At 43.7% G+C, this 18,654-nt stretch overlaps 1 protein-coding gene across 1 annotated transcript in view; it reads right to left on the reverse strand.

Annotated features, from left to right (window-relative positions):
• The window catches only part of EXD3 (exonuclease 3'-5' domain containing 3), a 439,907-nt gene that overhangs the window by 217,263 nt on the left and 203,990 nt on the right, over window positions 1-18,654 (reverse strand). The window contains exons 18-20 of the mRNA XM_040324501.1: window positions 17,093-17,269; window positions 8,497-8,550; window positions 5,301-5,432 (exon numbers count right to left, since the gene is read on the reverse strand). Of these exons, the coding sequence (XP_040180435.1) occupies window positions 5,301-5,432; window positions 8,497-8,550; window positions 17,093-17,269 (363 nt within the window). The remainder of the gene's footprint in view (window positions 1-5,300; window positions 5,433-8,496; window positions 8,551-17,092; window positions 17,270-18,654) is intronic.

An 18,654-nucleotide genomic window follows, 5' to 3' on the forward strand; every position in this document is an offset into this window, starting at 1 on the left:
AAGATGGATCAAAATTCGGCTGGTTCAGCAAGGACTGGACAAATTTCGATCCACATATGGGCAGGCTGGTTGTATGGAAGTCGATCTACCCATTGACTTCTGTACAACCTGTCTGTCAGGTTTTTTCCTGATCGATAAGTGTCGCCGGCTATAGCCGGCAGCACTGATGTGTGTATTCCTATGACGGGGAGAATGTCCCTGCCGTTAGAACACAATAGCTCATTGCAAAAAATTCCCCCATCTGTATCGAATGTGTAGATAGGGGGAGCCAGGTAATTTTTTTTTTTTTTTCGTTCAACCCACTGGTTGAACGAACTAAAACAAAAAGACAAACACAAATAATGTAAGCCCACCTAAACATAGTGGGAGGGTAAACCACTGCTCCAACTAATTTACTGATGTGCAATAATTTCAGCTTGAGCCAGTGAGATCTGTAAACAGGCTGTTAACACAGGAGCTAAGAAGAGGCTGAAAAACACAAAGATGAACCAAGAGCTCCATTTGCTAGATGGAAATGAGAATACAAACTTTGGGAAGGATTTACTAAAACTAGAGCATGCAAAATCTGGTAAAACTCAGCTTCCAGTTTTTTTCTCAAAGCTTAACCACTTAACCCCCGGACCATATTGCTGGTCAAAGACCAGAGCACTTTTTGCGATTCGGGACTGCGCCGCTTTAACTAACAATTGCGCGGTCGTGCGACGTGGCTCCCAAACAAAATTGGCGTCCTTTTTTTCCCACAAATAGAGCTTTCTTTTGGTGGTATTTTATCACCTCTGCGGTTTTTATTTTTTGCGCTATAAACAAAAATAGAGCGACAATTTAAAAAAAAAATAATATTTTTTACTTTTTGCTGTAATAAATATCCCCCAAAAATATATAAAAAAACATTTTTTTCCCTCAGTTTAGGCCGTTACGTATTCTTCTACCTATTTTTCGCAATAAGCGTTTATTGATTGGTTTGCGCAAAAGGTATAGCGTTTACAAAATAGGGGGTATTTTTATTAATATATTTTTTTTACTAGTAATGGCACGCGCCCCTAGTGGCCGCTCGAGGAGCGGACGTATAGCTACGGGCTCTCGCCCAGAAGAACCGACCTGCCGCCGTATAATGACGGTGGCTGGTCGGCTAGTAGTTAAAAGGGGTTGTAAAGGTATTTTTTCCCCCTAAATAGCTTCCTTTACCTTAGTGCAGTCGTCCTTCATTTGCCTCATCCTTCGATTTTGCTTTCAAATGTCCTTATTTCTTCTGAGAAATCCTCACTTCCTGTTCTTCTGTCTGTAACTACACACAGTAATGCAAGGCTTTCTCCCTGGTGTGGAGAAAGCCTCTTGAGGGGGGAGGGGGCGAGCAGGAGGGTCAGGACACTTTCTACTTTGCAGATATAGAAAGTTGTGTGTTAGTGGGCGTCCTGACACTCCCACTTGCCCCCATTAAGACGCTTTCTCCACACCAGGGAGAAAGCCTTGCATTACTGTGTGTAGTTACAGACAGAAGAACAGGAAGTGAAGATTAATTTCTCATAAAAAATAAGGACATGTAAAAGCAAAATCAAAGGATGAGGTAAGTGAAGGAGGACTGCACTAAGGTAAAGGAAGCTATTTAAGGCAAAAAAAAAATACCTTTACAACCCCTTTAACTGAACAAGCTGAAGTTAGAAGCTGATTGGCTACCATGCACAGCTGCACCAGATTCTGAGTGCTCCAGTTTTAGTAAATCTCCCCTTTTGTGTCTCGTGAGAGGAATCTATGGAAACACAGCTGAGCTCAAGCTTTACTTTTAGTCACATCAAGATCTGCATGTAACTTCAGCTGCTTATATCTTTGGATCTACCAATTATTTTTATATGTGTTTTTTGCTGAAAAAAAATCTCGTTGGCAATTTGTAATTATATGCTCATCCTGAACTTATCAGTTTCATGTCAGGTTTAATTTAAACCCCATGACAAAATAAAGAATTCACAGAAAATATTTTGCACACAGGAACTGTGAGAAAAGGTGAACTTGAACTTTAAAGCTTCCCCACAAGCAGTGTCGCCCTAGGCAGATGATTATATGGTAAATGCATCTTTTAAAACGGGTCAGCCATGGTCCTTTCCCTGCACATTCCTGAAGAGTTCATTTGCCTGGATACATTATTTTAATGTATGTGCTCTCTCAAGTCTGTTTAAAGGTGTAAAGTCAAGATAAAAATGTACATCTCTAAAAAAGTACCGTATTTGTGCTGCCTGATCTAGAATGTTTGACTCCATATTTACTAAATAGTTGTTTTTTTTGGCATCAATATCTCTCCGCTGGTGAATCTTGGCACAGGAAAATGTGCTCTTAAAAACCTATAGCATCCAATGAGAAAGGTACTAGTTAGCAATAGCATTATGGATGAGGTCAAGGTTTGGTTTAAGAGTTAAGTGTCTGATCTTAAAGGGTCAATCCACCAAAACTCTTCTTTTAGTGTCTGGTAGATGCTGGAAGGTTAAAAAAAACAGACAGTTTTTTATTTTTTTCTGAGACTATTGGTGGGATCTCTGCTCTAGGTTCCTCAGTCTTAACGCCTGCTGTGGCCATTATAAAGGGGTCTCCCCTTTCCCTACTGGATTTGTATGTATTTTGCATGATAGAAACAGGAAGAGCCGAACACACAAATGTGAGTGAGAACATCCAGGATACCCAGGTGGACAGGAACAATGTTGGGAACTATCTCTGTTGGACTGTCCAACACATATATGAAGCCCGGGAAAATATAATTTTTTCAGTGAGCTGACCCTTTAAAGGTCAAGGTTAAGTTGGGAATTAAGGCTTAATAGTTAGTTTAGGTTTAGGTAATACTAATTACAAGTAATTCACGCCCTCTGTTGAAGTCGGATGTGACGAAACGCATCAGGGCGTGGCTACGACGGCGTATCCAGGAACTGTTAGGAGTGCATTCCACCACTGAACCATCGCAACCAGGACAGGCGTCTCCAGCAGCGTGCATCCAGCACAAGCGCGACCCCCTGTGTGCGGAGGAGAGCGGTGACTACACTCTTTTTATGCTCTTTTACAGTTGTTTTAATGTACGTAGATAGGAAGCGGGGTGTTGTTACACGGGTTCTTTTACATTAAAACGGAATTACACTATATTGGTGCTTTTGTTTTTCTATGATCCGTGAGTTGGAATAAAAACCTTTGCTGTTTCTGGAATGAGGTTGGAGGTCTGATCAGGAGGATTTATTTATAAGGCTCTGTTTTACCTGCTGTCTGGTGAGTGTGAACCCCAGAGGGGAAGTGTGCCTCACTTTTTGCGCGGTGAAGATTGGAAGTCGGTGGAGGGTGTATTACCATTCCTTGAAGCACTTCTCACACTACTCTGAATTGTACCTCTTCACTTACCTGTGGACTTTTCCAACATTTATTAACTACACTGGACTTTATCCATCTTAGCGCTGTTTTATCATGTTATAACCATTTTAGGCTATATGTTTTTGATACTATTTTATATTCTTGGATAGATGAATCCTCATCTATTTTAAACAGCTGCTGTAATATATATACAATTTTTTTCTTATCATATCATAGTGTTTGGTATTTTCTGATATTAATAAAAAATACAATAAAAAATATATATATCATCTATTTTTCTTTCCTCTACTTAACAGTATCTCATTAATAAGTGAATAATTTCCTTTGGCGCCGGGAAGTGCACTGTGTTTTTCCCCCTTGTTGCTGCATTTTTTGTGCACTCCCCTTAGAAATACAAAATTTACATTGTACCTTCTATTTTCGTATATGGATGATGGCACTGGAGGAGGAGCTGGACCAGCACAGAGAGTAGTTAGGTACTGCCAAAGGAGGAGAGGGCTATGACATGCAAGGAGGGGGACTGTTCTGGGGAATGGACTGTTCTTATAGTAGTCACATTTTCTAGCAGTTCTAAGGCATTTTGAAAGTTATTAAAAATAATTTGCGGAAAGGAAAAATGCTGCACTTAAGAATTTCAAATACTTTATTTTTATGTGCTTTGACCTGCAATTTTATAAGTTGGTGGTGGGGTCTCTTTAAGGCTGCACATGAGGGACACAGGTCTTTTATATTTTAACTGTAAGTAATTGTCAGGCTGAGGGATTGTCTTTCTCGCCTACAGGCACTCTGTAGGAGGGGGTCTCTCCAGTCTGTGCATAGGATCCGATCCACACCCTTGGTAAATTCCACTTAGCGCTGAGCATGCGGGTAATTACACATGTTATTTATGCCTCATACCTGAACGCCAGATAACCATCAAAATCTATCTTTTCTTGTAAAAATATACGTATAAAAAAAAAGGTTTAAATAAATAATAATCAGACAATGGTTGTCATTGCTTCCTGTGAGCGCCTCTTGCTTTCATCTCAGCTTTCGAGTGTAGAGGAACAATGCAGTTTGGATTACAAACCAGAAAAACGTGTTCTAAAAAATACATTTCGTGTCAGCCTGGCGACTGGATATATTGCTCACAGCGCAGCTTTCGCCTGCATTGTTTATTTTTTTTTTCCTCTTATTTTTTTAACGCTTGGAAAGCCAGGAGAGTCTAAATGATGCCCCTGTTTCTCTGAGTCTATACCATGAAAGAGGTGTTCGGGCAATATAAGCATTGTGCTTGTTTTGTTCACATTTAAAGCAAACCCTTGAAATTAAAGAGAAGAGCTTTACTTTGAGTTCCCTATTCCCTGGAAGCACGTCCAGGGGTGCCTGGATCACAAAACTGGCTTCGCAGAATTGCAAATGGTTTTGCAGGCAAAGCAGTTCCCGTAGTATGGGTTTCAATTTTGTATTTGGTTGCTTGCTTGAAGATAAAAAGCATTTCAAGTAACTAGAACTATTTTACAAAAATAAAATAAAGTGTACAGTAATATTCTGATGACTTGGGCCCCTTTCACACTTTTGCCCTAGGACTTGGGACTGCAAAGTTGCACGACAAGTCATTCCCCATGATTTCCAATGAAAATCATTCATATTAGTACGACTTCAAGTAGTGCCGACTTCAAAGTAGTCCCTGCACTACTTTGGTGCGAGGTACACAGGCATTCCCTGAAATCACAGCAAAAATCGCATCAAAATCACAGTCGCAAAGTCGTAGCAAAATCGCACAACTTTGAAGTTACAGTAGTGTGAAAGGGGTCTAAAGAGGTTTCCAGAAAAATGACAGCACATTGTGAAGCCTGGCAACCCCACACACACACAATTTAAAGGGTATTTACATTCACCAGGGGGAACCTCAAGAACACCAGATGTTCCTAGGGAGTACATAACATTATAACTTTGATAAATACTGGCAGAAACCTTACCTGGCAGCGACTAAACACATCAGAGAGGGTGACTCGAACATTAAAATGTTTTAGGACCTTAATTGCTTGCTGTCGTGCTTTCTCTGAGCAGTCTACGGAAAAACATCTCCCTTCACCAATTTGTGAGCGAAGCTGCGAAAGTCAGAGAAAATACTATGTATAAAACTGAGTATTTATAAGTAAATTTGTGCTTTGCCCATTGTATACGTAAACCTGTAACCATGCAGGACTAAGCTGCAAGTAACTTTAACTGTTTCCATCCCCTTTTGCACATATTCACGTTCCTTTTGCTCCCCAACTGCTCTGATTGAGTGCCAGGAACAAAGAAATACCCAGTGTCTCAAAATATAGGGCGTACATTACTCTTTTCCAGCCATATAACAACTTGGTAATTGGACACTTGGGGTCCCCAATAGCATCATATAGGGGTGAAAAAAGTGTCCTCAGTCCTGTGTAAAGTCCAAGTAGCAACTTGTTGGGATTTCTTTGGATGTATAGTACAATATCTGAACACAATCAGACACCTCCAGTTAGTGAATTTGAGTCTAGCTCAAATAACGAATGCCCATTCTTACTACTCTACTGGCCAAAATAATACCATCTTCAGTCTGCAAGACTTGTCAAAAACTGTGCAGCTAGTGCTGGGCTCTCTCATTAGGCAGCTCAGCATGCACTGCACATACTTGCAATCGGAAGCACCCGTTTACTTGTAAAGTGGCGCGCTAGTCAGAAAATGTCCTGCTAGATCACTTCAGGCTGGCCTCTTTTGCAGGTATAGCTATGTAAAACAATAAAGGTAAGTTAAAAATGCAGTAATACACTGTCTCACCCACCTGCTCAGCACATGCTCAGTTGCCCTCTATTTTTAGGAACTGCCGAATTTGTAGAGGCCAAGGAAGCTGCTATCTTAGCCTCGGTTTGATCTGCAGTTGCCATGGTGCTGCATATTGTTGTGGAATTGTATGTATTTAATATGTATTGTCACAGTATCTCCCAGTGTTGGTTCTCCCACAGCCCGCTCTAAAGAACTGATTGGGGCAGACTGACGCTGGTTGAGTTCCATCTGGTAGTTTAAAGCTTCCTGAGGGTGCAGAGAAGTGTTTGTAGAGTGGGGATATGTCCACCAGCAAAGGGCCCCTCGTCTGAGGGGGATGTGCTCACTCTGCAAAGACATTATCGGTTACGAGGGTATGTACGCTCTTGTCGCCCCTGCGTGCCTGATCAACACAATGGGGGGGGGGGCATAGGGTGCCCCTGCAGATAATCTCCTATCCACAGGAACGGTAGTATAATCCAGGTATGCATTGTTCTCTGAACAAAGGATTCACGCCAATGGTGAAAACGGGAGTCTTTGAATTGTTATGGTCGGGGAGAGCGTCCATGATTCCAAGGGCCAGCCATGCAGCTTTCTTAGTCTAGTTGAAGATGATGGCATACAGGTACAAAGGGCGGGAAATCATACACACTGCCCCTGCCCAGACACGCCCATAAGACTCCCCTAGTCATTGCTCATTGGTTGAGATTTGTACAACTCCTCCTGTTTGAAGGAATGCCTGTGCTTGATTGGCCGATTGTGAAATCATCAAGCTCTATTGTCAAGTACTCTAAATAAACAGAACAGAGAGGCTCCAGAGTCAGTTGGTCGAGCTGTGGAGCCAAGGATGTGAGGACGGTGACTATGTCGGTTTACTTGGGAAGATACAGGAAATAGGTGTTTACCAAGATGCATTATACCAAAAGGGTGAAAGTGAAATGGATTACGTGTAGCGTATAGTGGAATTTACACGACAACATGTGATCAGATATGACACCAGTCATTTGATGGTTTGACAGTTTGGTTGAAAACACAAGTAAATGTGAAAGTTAGAAACCCCAGCATTCCAGGAATGTAACTTATTTTAAATCGTTGAGGTTAGTTCCATGTTATGATTTGCTGCTGTTCAGGGGCTCTGGGCTTTAGCAAAATGGCAGCCTCCAGGAGGAAGAAACAAGAGCAATGCAGAAAGTAATTGACAACACATACTCATTTTGGTAGCATAAGTATTAATGCGGAATGTATGTTCTATGTTAATGAACATTATTTTTTATCAAGTTGTTATGGGTAAAGTTCCGATTTAAGGATTTTTTGCAAATAACATAAATAAGGCTAAAATATAGCTGAGAAACTTAAAGGGGTTGTAAAGGTTTTTATTTTCTAAATAGGACTATGAGACTAGCATGCAAAAAAAACCTGATGATCATTTGTCCGATAACCTCATTGTGTGTACTAGACTTTAAAGGGGTTGTAAAGGTTTGTTTTTTTATTTTCTAAATAGGTTCCGTTAAGCTAGTGCATTGTTGGTTCACTTACCTTTTCCTTCAATTCCCCTTCTAAATGTTTTTTTCTCTTTGTCTGAATTTCTCACTTCCTGTTCCTCCTCGGTAAGCTGTTCTGGCTGACTAACCCCCAGCCAGAACGGCTCGGATGATGGGGGCAAGCTTACTGAGGAGAAACAGGATGTGAGAATTTCAGACAAAGAAAAAAACATTCAGAAGGGAAGTCGAAAGAAAAGGTAAGTGAACCAACAATGCACTAGCTTAAAGGAACCTATTTAGAAAATAAAAAAACAAACCTTTACAACCTAGTTTACTTCTAATACAACCCCTTAAAAGTGTTACTAAACCCACAACAGTAAAATCAGTCTGAATATGCAGTAAAGCATGCTTGTTATATGCACTGTGGAACCTAAGGGGTTAATCCTTTGCCTTGTGTATAAAGGCTGTTTGATTCTGTCTCTCTGATCCTCCTCTTCCTCCACTGTCTCCAAAAAAATAACCAGATATTTACAAAGTCAGTGGAAGGGCTGCACATGCTCAGTTTGGTGTGTATTGCTAGAGGTTTTTTTTTTCTTGGGAGGGTGACCAGTACAGGGCATCAGGGGATAATAAAAACTCCTCCTACAAGGTTTACTAGGAACTGATAGAAGTCACAAGGCTGTTATATACTGCTGATGAGAAAAGTTATTTATCAGTTTATATTTACTAAAATAATTGCATTTCCATGTTCTGTGTACTGTGGGAGACCAGATATAGTGAATGCAGGGTGCTGGGTTTAGTAATTAAATGGACCAACCAAAAACCACAATAGGTCACCTTTAAATTTTTATAATCTGTTCAGAATAAATTTCTCAAAAAATAAACCCATAAATCTTCTCACCGTCTGGTAGGGCAGTCCACAAGTCAAAATGACTCTTCCATCTTGTCTGGCGATCTATGACACGAAAAAAAAACACAATTTTGTTTCATTTTAAAGGCTATACATGAAAAAAAAAACCTACGTTAGATCTACCGGTAACGGTATTTCTACGAGCCTTCCAGGACGGCACACCAGAGAGATAAGGGCTCCTCCCACAGGAAACACAATCAATTGACAAGTTTGTTATAAGTTCCCACCCCTCCCCTTGCTCCTCAGTATTTAATAAAGTAATCTTGAACTGGTTCACAAGGGGCACCCCATCGGTACTTACCATTTAGCATATAGCTTACCTTTCTTCACATAGGGTGGGTAGTAGGCCTGCCGTCCTGGAAGGCTCGTAGAAATACCGTTACCGGTAGATCTAACGTAGGTTTTCTCCTACGCCTTCCAGGACGGCACACCAGAGAGGATATAAAAGGACCTCAGGCCTACCTCAGGGTGGGACCACAGCTTGGAGGACCTTCCGACCGAAAGCCAGGTCTTGCTGTGACAACAATTCTACACGGTAGTGTTTCAGGAAGGTGTGATGACTTGACCAGGTAGCCGCAGTACGGATCTGGTCCCAGGAGGCACCTGCTCTCTCCGCCCAAGATGTCGCCAGAGATCTGGTTGAATGAGCTTTGATATTAAGTGGAGCTGGTTCTCCTGCACACTGATAAGCCTCTGTAATAGCTTCTCTAATCCATTTTGAGACTGGAGGCCTGTAATCCCTTCCTGACCCCACCATAGAGGATTAGGAGATGGTTAGATTTCCTGAAACTTTTGGTTCTATCTAAATATATAAGAAGACATCTTCTTACATCCAAACAGTGGAACTTAAACTCCTTCTCGTTCTTTGGTTCTGAACAAAAGGACGGCAATATCATTTCTTGCGTCCTGTTGAGTAAGGATGCTACTTTAGGTAGGTATAAGGGATCTGCCCTAAGAGTGACCCTGTCTGGTTGCACCCTAAGAAAAGGCTCTTTCATAGACAGAGCTTGCAGATCTCCTACCCTCCTGGCTGTAGTAATAGCCAACAAAAAAGTTAATTTTAACGTAAGGAACCTAAGGGAAACTTTCTCTAAAGGTTCAAAAGGAGGCATAGATAATGACTCTAATACCCTAGTAAGGTCCCATGGTGGACAGAAGCTTTTAAGGACGGGGGACATTCTTTCCCTAGCTAGTAAGAACCTCTTAACTAGGTCGTCCTTCGCTAATCTTTTATCCAGGTACACCGAGAGGGCCGCTACCTGTACTCGCAGGGTGCTAACCTTAAGCCCAGCGTCCGCTCCATCCTGGAGAAAATCCAGGATAACCGGAACCGACTGGGAAGACTTTTGTCTTTTTCTACTCCAGGTCTGGAAGGTTCTCCATATCTTTGAGTAGATCTTTCTAGTGACCGGCTTTCTACTTGTAAGGAGAGTATCAATCACCTTTTCTGAACAACCTTTTTGTTTCAGAATCTGGCGCTCACTAACCAGGCTGTTAGCTGAAAGAACTCTGGTCTCGAGTGAAACACTGGACCTTGTCTGAGAAGATCTGTCCTGGCTGGGAGTCTCAGAGGCTCTGCTACTGACATGAACCTCAGGTTCGCAAACCATGTCCTCCTTGGCCACCATGGGGCAATAAGGAGGACCTGACCGGGGGACTTGCTGACTTTCTGGAGTACCCGCGGAATTAGCGCCAGGGGTGGGAAAGCGTAGGCCATTTTGAAATGCCAGTTCTGGGACAGCGCGTCCAGGCCCTCTGAATCCCGTTCTACCGAGGCTGAGAAGTACCTGTTCACTTTCCTGTTCTTCCGGTTCGCGAACAGATCTATGTCTGGTTCGCCAAACTGAAGAACTAAGGCCTGAAAGACCTCGGGACTCAATTCCCATTCCCCCTGTCTTAATTGTTGGCGACTGAGGAAGTCCGCTTCTATGTTGTCTGTCCCCTTTATATGTATGGCTGAGATGGAGGTGACATTTTTCTCTGCCCAACCCAGAATTTCCATGGTTAGTTCCAATAGGGGACCGGATCTGGTACCGCCTTGGTGATTCAGGTAGGCCACTACTGTAGCGTTGTCTGAGCTCACCTGGACCTCCCTGTCTGTGACATCTTGCTGGAAGGCCTTCAGAGCTTCTCCTACTGCTCTGAGCTCCCTGGTATTGGAAGATTGATGAGCCAAGAGGTAGCACCATCTTCCTTGGGCTTTTTTCTTTCCCAAGTGGGCACCCCACCCCCATGTGCTGGCATCCGTAGTCAATTTTACCGGATCCCATTGTGCCCAAGGTCGACCTTCCCTTAGGTTTTGGTGACTGGTCCACCACTCTAGGGATGAGAGGACCTGAGGGGTGAGTACAATCTCCTGATCCAGGGATTCCTTCTTCTTGTCCCAAGAGGACAGAAAGAAAAAATGGAGCATCCTTGCATGTAATTGGGACCAGACTACTGCTGGTATGGATGCCGACATTAAGCCTAGCACTCTCATAACTGACCTCCTGGGAAGTCTGGGGAATCTCACCAGATTCTCTGCTCCTGACACTAATTTTTTTATTTTTTCCTCTGGCAGGAAAAGCGTCTGGAGCCTGGAGTCTATAGTGTAGCCCAGGAAATTTTTTACCTGTTCTGGTATGAGGGAGGATTTCTCTAAATTGATAATCCAGCCTAGGCTTTCTAAAAACTCCATCACCCTGTTGGTATCCCTCTGAACCTGTGACTCTGTCTGACCGGAGATCAGTAGATCGTCCAGGTATGGTATAAGGCATATTCCTTGAAGATGTAGGAATGCTACTGCCTCTGCCAGAATTTTTGTAAAGATTCTGGGGCTGGAGGTTAGGCCGAAGGGTAGTGCCCTGAACTGCCAATGAAAGATTTCCTCCCCTACCACCACCGCAAACCTCAAAAAAGGCCTGATGGTCCACGTGAATTGGCACGTGCAAATAGGCGTCCTTCAGGTCTATGGTTGTCATGTAGGTTTCCTTCATGAGGTTCTTTCTTACTGAGTAAATACTCTCCATGGAGAATTTCTTTTGTTCTAAAAATCCGTTTAGTTTTTTTAGGTTTACTATCAGGCGGAATTTTCCTGATGGTTTCTGAACCAAAAACACGTGGGAATAGAACCCCCGGTATTGCTGTTCTACTGGCACTGGTGTTATTACTAGTTGTTCTACCAATTCCTGAACCCCCTCCAAGAGGGCCCTTCTTTTTAGGGTATCCTTGGGGAGCTGCGTGAGGGTGATCATAGGGGGGGGAAAGGTGACAAATTCCAGGCGGAACCCATCCCTTATAAGCTTGTGTATGTAGGGACTGTCTGAAATATTTTCCCACTGTTGTACAAACTGGGACAGCCTCCCCCCTACCTTGACCTTGGCGTCACTTGGTCTGTTTAGCCTCAGCCTTGGCGGAGGGAAAGAGTAAGTTATTCTTTTTGTTCCCTTTGCCATAAAACCAGCGCCTATTGGGTTCTCTTTTATATTTCTGCTTGTTTTGCCCCTGGGGGCCTCGAAAAGTCTTCTTAAACCCATCTTTCTTAGGTTTCACAGGGAATTTCTTTCCCTTTTCTGAAGACCTAGCTAGGACATCATCCAATCCTTGGCCAAACAGAAGTGAACCCTGGAAAGGGAGTCCACACAGTTTTCCCTTTGATGTGACATCCCCATCCCAGGCTTTAACCCAGATAGCTCGCCTGGACGAGTTAATCAAGGCCGCTGTTTTGGCTGAAGCTTTGGCAGTTTCCAAAGCGGCATCAGCCAAGTATGCGACAGCTTTTCCTATCAAAGATAGAGACCCCAAGATTTCCTCTGACTCTGTAAACTGGCCGAGGTGTTCTGCCAGTTTCTCTACCCATAGGTCTGCATTCCTGGCTACACAGGTCGCAGCTAATGCTGGGGCCATAGAAGCTGTGTTAGCCTCCCATGCTTTTCTTAGGAGTGATTCGGCCCTGCGATCCATTAGATCTTTAATACTGCCAGCATCTTCAAATGAGAGGTCTGACTGTTTAGTGACCTGAGACAGGGCCGCATCCAGTTTTGGAAGTTTAAAGAAAGCTTCCCCAACTGATTGGGTGAACGGGTACTTCCGTTTCCAGGTTTTCTGAGTGGTTAGTCTCCTTTCTGGATATTTCCATTCTTGTAGGATTATTTCTTTTAGAGATTGGTGGAGAGGGAAGACTCTATCCTGTATTTCACTGAGTCCCCTATACACCTTATCCTGTGCAGAGGTCGTTTTAGGAACCTCTGGAATCTCTTCAGTGGCATAGATTGCCTGAAGGAGACTGTCCACGTCCTCTGCTGAGAAGAGGAATCTTTTCAATTTTCCTTCATCCTGAGACATGACTGAGTCTCTATCCTCCTCACCCTCTGAGCTATGTCTAGTGACCTGGCTCATGACCTCACTTTCCTCTTCCTCCAGATCATGAGAAAAGACCTGAGAGGATAGGAAAGGGGTACTGGGTCCTGCAACTAGCCTTCCCTGAGAAATCAAAGTCTCTCTAGGGGCCGGTTCCTCTGTGCTAGGGCCTGTGGCTGCTTGTGTAGCTGTCTCCCTGAGAGCTCTAACTGTGGCCAACATTTCAGACTGCATTGACAAGAGAAAATCTTTCATCATAGCAGCTGCCTCCTTCCCAGCCAACTGGTTAATACATTTGTGGCAGAAGGGTTTGGTATAGGATTTTGGGAGTTTATCTTTACAGTTTCCACATTTTTTAGAGGAACTACCACTAGCAGATGCTGAGGATTGAGCAGAGGCCCCCTGGGTTTCACCGGGAGATTCTGTTAGAGAGGGAACATAATAAAAAAACAACCATGTTATTTCTTCCCACTTCAGGGCTGCAGGCTGTACTAGGGAGAAAAGAGAGAGAGAACGAGGAAGGCAGCCGTTACCAGCTGCATCCTGCGACTCAGGAACTCTCACTCTCCCCTTTTCTCCCTTTCCAGGAGGGACAGTACTCACCGACCCCCGATCTGGATTTGGTAGCCGCAGCGCTAGTCTTCCCTTCCTCTTCCATCATGAGGAGGTTGACTGGGTCCTTGGCTTGCCGGTACCTGTTCGCAGGGTTTATCCGCCGCCGACCCCACCGCTCCACGCTGCTCTCCACGCCGAGGCGTCACTTCCGGGTTGCCGTGTAGGGAACGCCCACTCTCCGGTGACGCGCTTCCTGTACCTCCGAACGAGGTCTGGAGCGCAATGCTCCTCTGCAAACCCCCCCAGGAAGAAGAGTTAGCAGCGTGGCGGATTTTTGTGCAGAGGGACGATGGCTTTTTCACCACAGCTCAGAGCGTCCATGCCTGTCTTTGTGGCGACCTGTGAGCGACCGAAGCCAACAGGTCAGTTCAGCTCTCCCCGGCCTCCCTGAACCTGCCTCAACAGGGGTACCCTTCGACTTCACCGTCTCCAGGTAATATAAAACAACAAACGTGCCGCTGTGTTCGGGAGAAACACAATCAAAATACTGAGGAGCAAGGGGAGGGGTGGGAACTTATAACAAACTTGTCAATTGATTGTGTTTCCTGTGGGAGGAGCCCTTATCTCTCTGGTGTGCCGTCCTGGAAGGCGTAGGAGAAAATCTTTTTTTTAAATTAGCATTTTAAGGCCTTTGGTTTTACATAGAAACATGGTGACAACGTGTCATTAGGACAGGAGGTGAGGGGACGTTTTCCACAACAGGCCCAAGGAGGGAAGTATAAACTGTCTGGGTTCTAACCTGTCCCCACTGCAGCCAAAGTGAACATTTTGGATGGATCAGGGATAGCCTTGCAGAATATATCTGATCCAAAAGCCCTGTTCATGTGTTGCATGAATGATAACCAGCACACTGAAAGCAGCTGTTTGGAAGCTGGAATAAATGGCTCTACAAAGGATTCCATGTCTAACTGTACATCAGAGGATCTTGATTAACAGTTACCCATAAAAGGGTCATTTCTGTGGCTCTTGGCCAACAAATCATTTTGGCTGGAAAAACACTTTAAAGTGTGTCAGGAGAAAAAGGAACATTAAAAAATATATATATATACATGCTCATTTCATCATATTTTATCCCTCTGTATATCCCGCAACAAGTACAAAAACAATACCTGTTGATGTGCCAGAGATGCCCTGTTGTGGGCTGACAACATGCAGCACAATTGTGGCCTGAGTGGTGTCCTTCCTGACTAGTTGCCTTTTGCTAAACTACCTAAACCCACCCAACACACTTCTTTCTACAACATAGACAGAAATTATATTGCAGTCCAATATAAGAACTAGGAGGGCTAATACGACTCCTTTAAAGAACACAGGAAGTATACACAGGACAGCTCTGAATTTCTGACAAGTTTAACAGGTATCAGATATAAAAACATTTTGAATGGTATAGTTAGCAGACCAAAAGACAGCAAATAAGAGAAATTAATTGTCAGGGTATATGTACATTTCAATTGTTTTGATGTATAGCTGTAACAAAGACCCTGATGCAAGACCTTTAATTCTTTGGAACGGTGGTGAAAGTGACATCACATAAATAACGTCTGTTGTAAAAAGGTAATGCTGTAAGTGAAATATATAAATATACACTTGTATGGCCAAAGGTTTGTGGCGACCTATCCAAACTATTGAGTGCAGGTTTTTGCAGTGAAGGGTGCTGCCAGCCTAAGCCTCCAGAATACAAGGACATTTGCCTAGGTTCACACTGACTGCGGGTCAGCTGAACTCGCATGATTTCAAGCTGGCAATGCGGTCCAACTTCAGGGGCGATTTGACAGACATCTGTGCGGGTTCCTGCACAAATGTCTATACAAATCTCCCCCAAAGTCGCCAAAAGTAATACAGGAACCATTTTTGGGAATCGGCATGGCGCCTCACCAATTGGGACAGAGCCATTGCAGGCAATAGCCGCCGATTTGGCAAGCGATTTGACATGTCAAGCCGCACCCCAAATCGGCCAAATGTAAACCTGGGCTTTAGAATAATTTTGCACTTCCAACCTTGTGACAACAGCTTTGGGATGGCAGTTGTGTTCCAGCATGACTGGAACACAAAGCCAGCTCCAGAAAAATATCCATAAAAGACACAGTTTGGTGTGGAGGAACTCAAGTTGCCTGCACAGAGACCGATCTCAGCCCTACTGAACAAGTTTTGGACAAACTGGACACGGACAGATCTTCCCATCCAACATCAATAACTAACCTCACAGATGTCCTTTAGGCTAAATGGGTGCAAATTCCCCAAAAAACACTCTAAAATCGTGTAGAAAGCTTTCCCAGAAGAGTGGAGGCTGTTAAAGCTGCAACTCCATATTCATTATAAAAAGAAAAATAACACTAACACAACCAAAAGTCCATAAATTGTGTGCATTAATCCCCATACCAAGTGAAGAAATCTTCTATAGTTGATCGATGTTCTTTCAGTAGTTCACCACCACCACAAAAAATGTGCACTCAACGCCAGTCCAGTGACCTCGAAATTAATAAAGGTCAATAAGCGCTGTGGAATTAGCCATATAAACCTCCAAATAGATCACACCATTCCTTAGTAGATATTCTGAGATGATATTCTATCATCTTTTAATCGCTCCAGGAGCATGACAACATCAGACCACCAAAAAAATTCTTCGGCACCAATGTAAACAGCCTTTCCAGGAACTTACACCGCCGGAACAGACTAGAAACAATAGAGATTTAGGCCGGATGTGACATCAGAACGAACCCACAAGTGACGGCATGCATGGAGCCTTAACTAGTTTCTCCAATCGCGTCTTCGGGAAGTCATCAGGTTTCTGGCAAGGCTGTTTATATTGGTGCCAAGGCTTTTAAAAGTAGAATACTTTTTATCTGCTATTGATTGGATAGATTGATAGCAGTGCAGCCATTGGCTCCCGCTGCTGTCAATCAAATCCAATGGCGCCGAGGGGCGGGGCGGATTCATACATTCGGCGACTATGGACGCCGAATGAATTACTCGGGAGCGCTCCTGCAAGTTGACCCTCCGGGAGAGCACTTATCCTAGGGGGTTATCTGCTGTGGGGAGGAGCCGCGAGAGGCGCCGAGCGACTCCAGAAGACGGTGTTTGGGACCACTCTGTCCAAGTCGAGCCGTGCAATGGAGAGGAGTATGATATGCATTAACAAAATAACAAACAATACTTTTACAATCACTTTAATGTCCATGTTTCGGAAAGGGGTATCCAACAAGCTCTTATAGGTTTAATGGTCAGATGTCTACAAACCTTTGGTCATATAGTGTTCTAACAAAAATATCAGTTATATTTAACTGACAAAAATATCACAGACATTTAAAGTGAATCTAATGTCCAAAATGTACTCACCCCTACCTTCCGGGGATGCAATGGTTACAACCCTCACACATGAGCACTGAAGTCAGTCATTTCCGGGCACAGCTGGAGTGTGCCGGGAATGCACTCTGAGCGGCGCATGTGCAACTCAATGTACATTCAATAGAAAAAACTGAGCAGGCAGGTAACTGTGTATTATTGCAGGAGATCTATAGCATGTCTCTTCTTCAAAAAAGAGCTGCCTCCGCTCACAGTTTGACAAGTTAGGTTTAGTTCCACTTTAACTACATGTGTGGCAAGAAGATAAAACATAATCTGAAAGTTGACTTACCTCTGCAGCTCTCCTGTGGTCATCATCATTATCCAGCATTAGAACATCAATGCCCAGACAGCGCAAGTAGCGTCCCAGTCCCTGCAGCATGTTGTCACAGATGACACGGAACTCTCTGGGGGACAAAGGCTTATTACTAGGATTGCTTCTCGCTTCATCTGTTCGTGTTTCCAGCTTCTAAGATGATATATAGAATGGAGATTTTAGTATTCTGTGTATGTCATCATTTACATTTATTTATTTAATGTTATGCAGCATTGTCTACAGATAACCCTTTGGTTGCTAGCCTCCTTATGGAAATGCTACAGTCATTTCCTAGATGTACGGTGATTATTCAGCTTTAATACTTTTCAAGTCACAGACCTAGTACCACTATGTAGATTGCACCTCTGCCCCCCTGCCGCTTGCAGGAGCCTGGTAGGGAAAGCTGTGTGTAAGCTCCTAATCTGACTGGGTGGAGTTTAGGAAGGGGCCCAGAGTATACTCCTCCTGCTCCCACGTGACTAGGGCCTGGCAACTGGCAGGCATCTTCAGCTGCATTTTGAGAGGAATAGGAAAGTCACATGCTTCCCCATACCAGGAATAACAATGCATCTTACTATGCTCTGGTGGGGCAACAGGAGGTTAGTGTAAGCCACATGTGTCAAATGCAAGGCCCATGGGCCGGATCTGGTCCGCTAGGTCATGTCATGTGGCCTTTGCACCCAGGGCTTGTTCTCTGCTCCCCACTGTCACTTGTAAACACAGAAGCCTTCTGTTTACAAGGACAGCTTTACTTTTCGGCTCTCACAGATCTCTGCACACACTCACGGTGCGGACAGATGCTGGCAAACGATCTACCTGCAAAGTGAGGTGGAGCTGTGTATGCTGCTAGACTAGTACACTGATCGTACACTGGTATTAGAGCTGGACCAGGTAGGTGAGATGCGAGGAAGTTTTGGGGGGGTGACGAGGGCTGTGGAGGGAGATGTGTGCAGAGGTCAGAGCCAAGAAGGAGGGGTGGAAGTGAGATATGGGCAGCTTGTGCACCCTTAAACCCTACAACTCTATACATTGTGCACTCCTCAACCCTGAACTCTGCACTTTCTATGTAGCGCACTCCTATACTCTACAGTCTGTATGCCGCATACTCCTAAAAGCTGCTCTCACCTAATAACTATTTTTTTAAAGTTACTATAACCAGTAATAAATCAAATGCAGAGGCAATTATTAAATATGATAAAAAGTAGATACATAAAAAAATTTAAGTGGATAGAAAGTGGATACATAGCCTTAAAGATACCACTGGCCCTTTGAGGGCAACCACAATGCTGATGTGTCCTGGAATGAAATTGAGCTTGACAGCCCTGGTGTAAGCCAAGCGACATGGGGATTTTTGGGTAATTACATTTGTTAAGAACAGCAGCAGGTAATCAAGTTTGCAACATATATAGATGAACAAAGGAGTTTTTTTTTTTTAACCCAACAAAAAAAATGAGCAAGGGTTCCCATAGAAGACTCAAATTTCCACCAAATGGCCCTGCAATCCCCACCACCACCTGAGCTGGGTGGAAAGTTATCGG

Source organism: Rana temporaria, chromosome 9 (assembly GCF_905171775.1).
Source record: "Rana temporaria chromosome 9, aRanTem1.1, whole genome shotgun sequence".
NCBI lineage: Eukaryota > Metazoa > Chordata > Amphibia > Anura > Ranidae > Rana > Rana temporaria.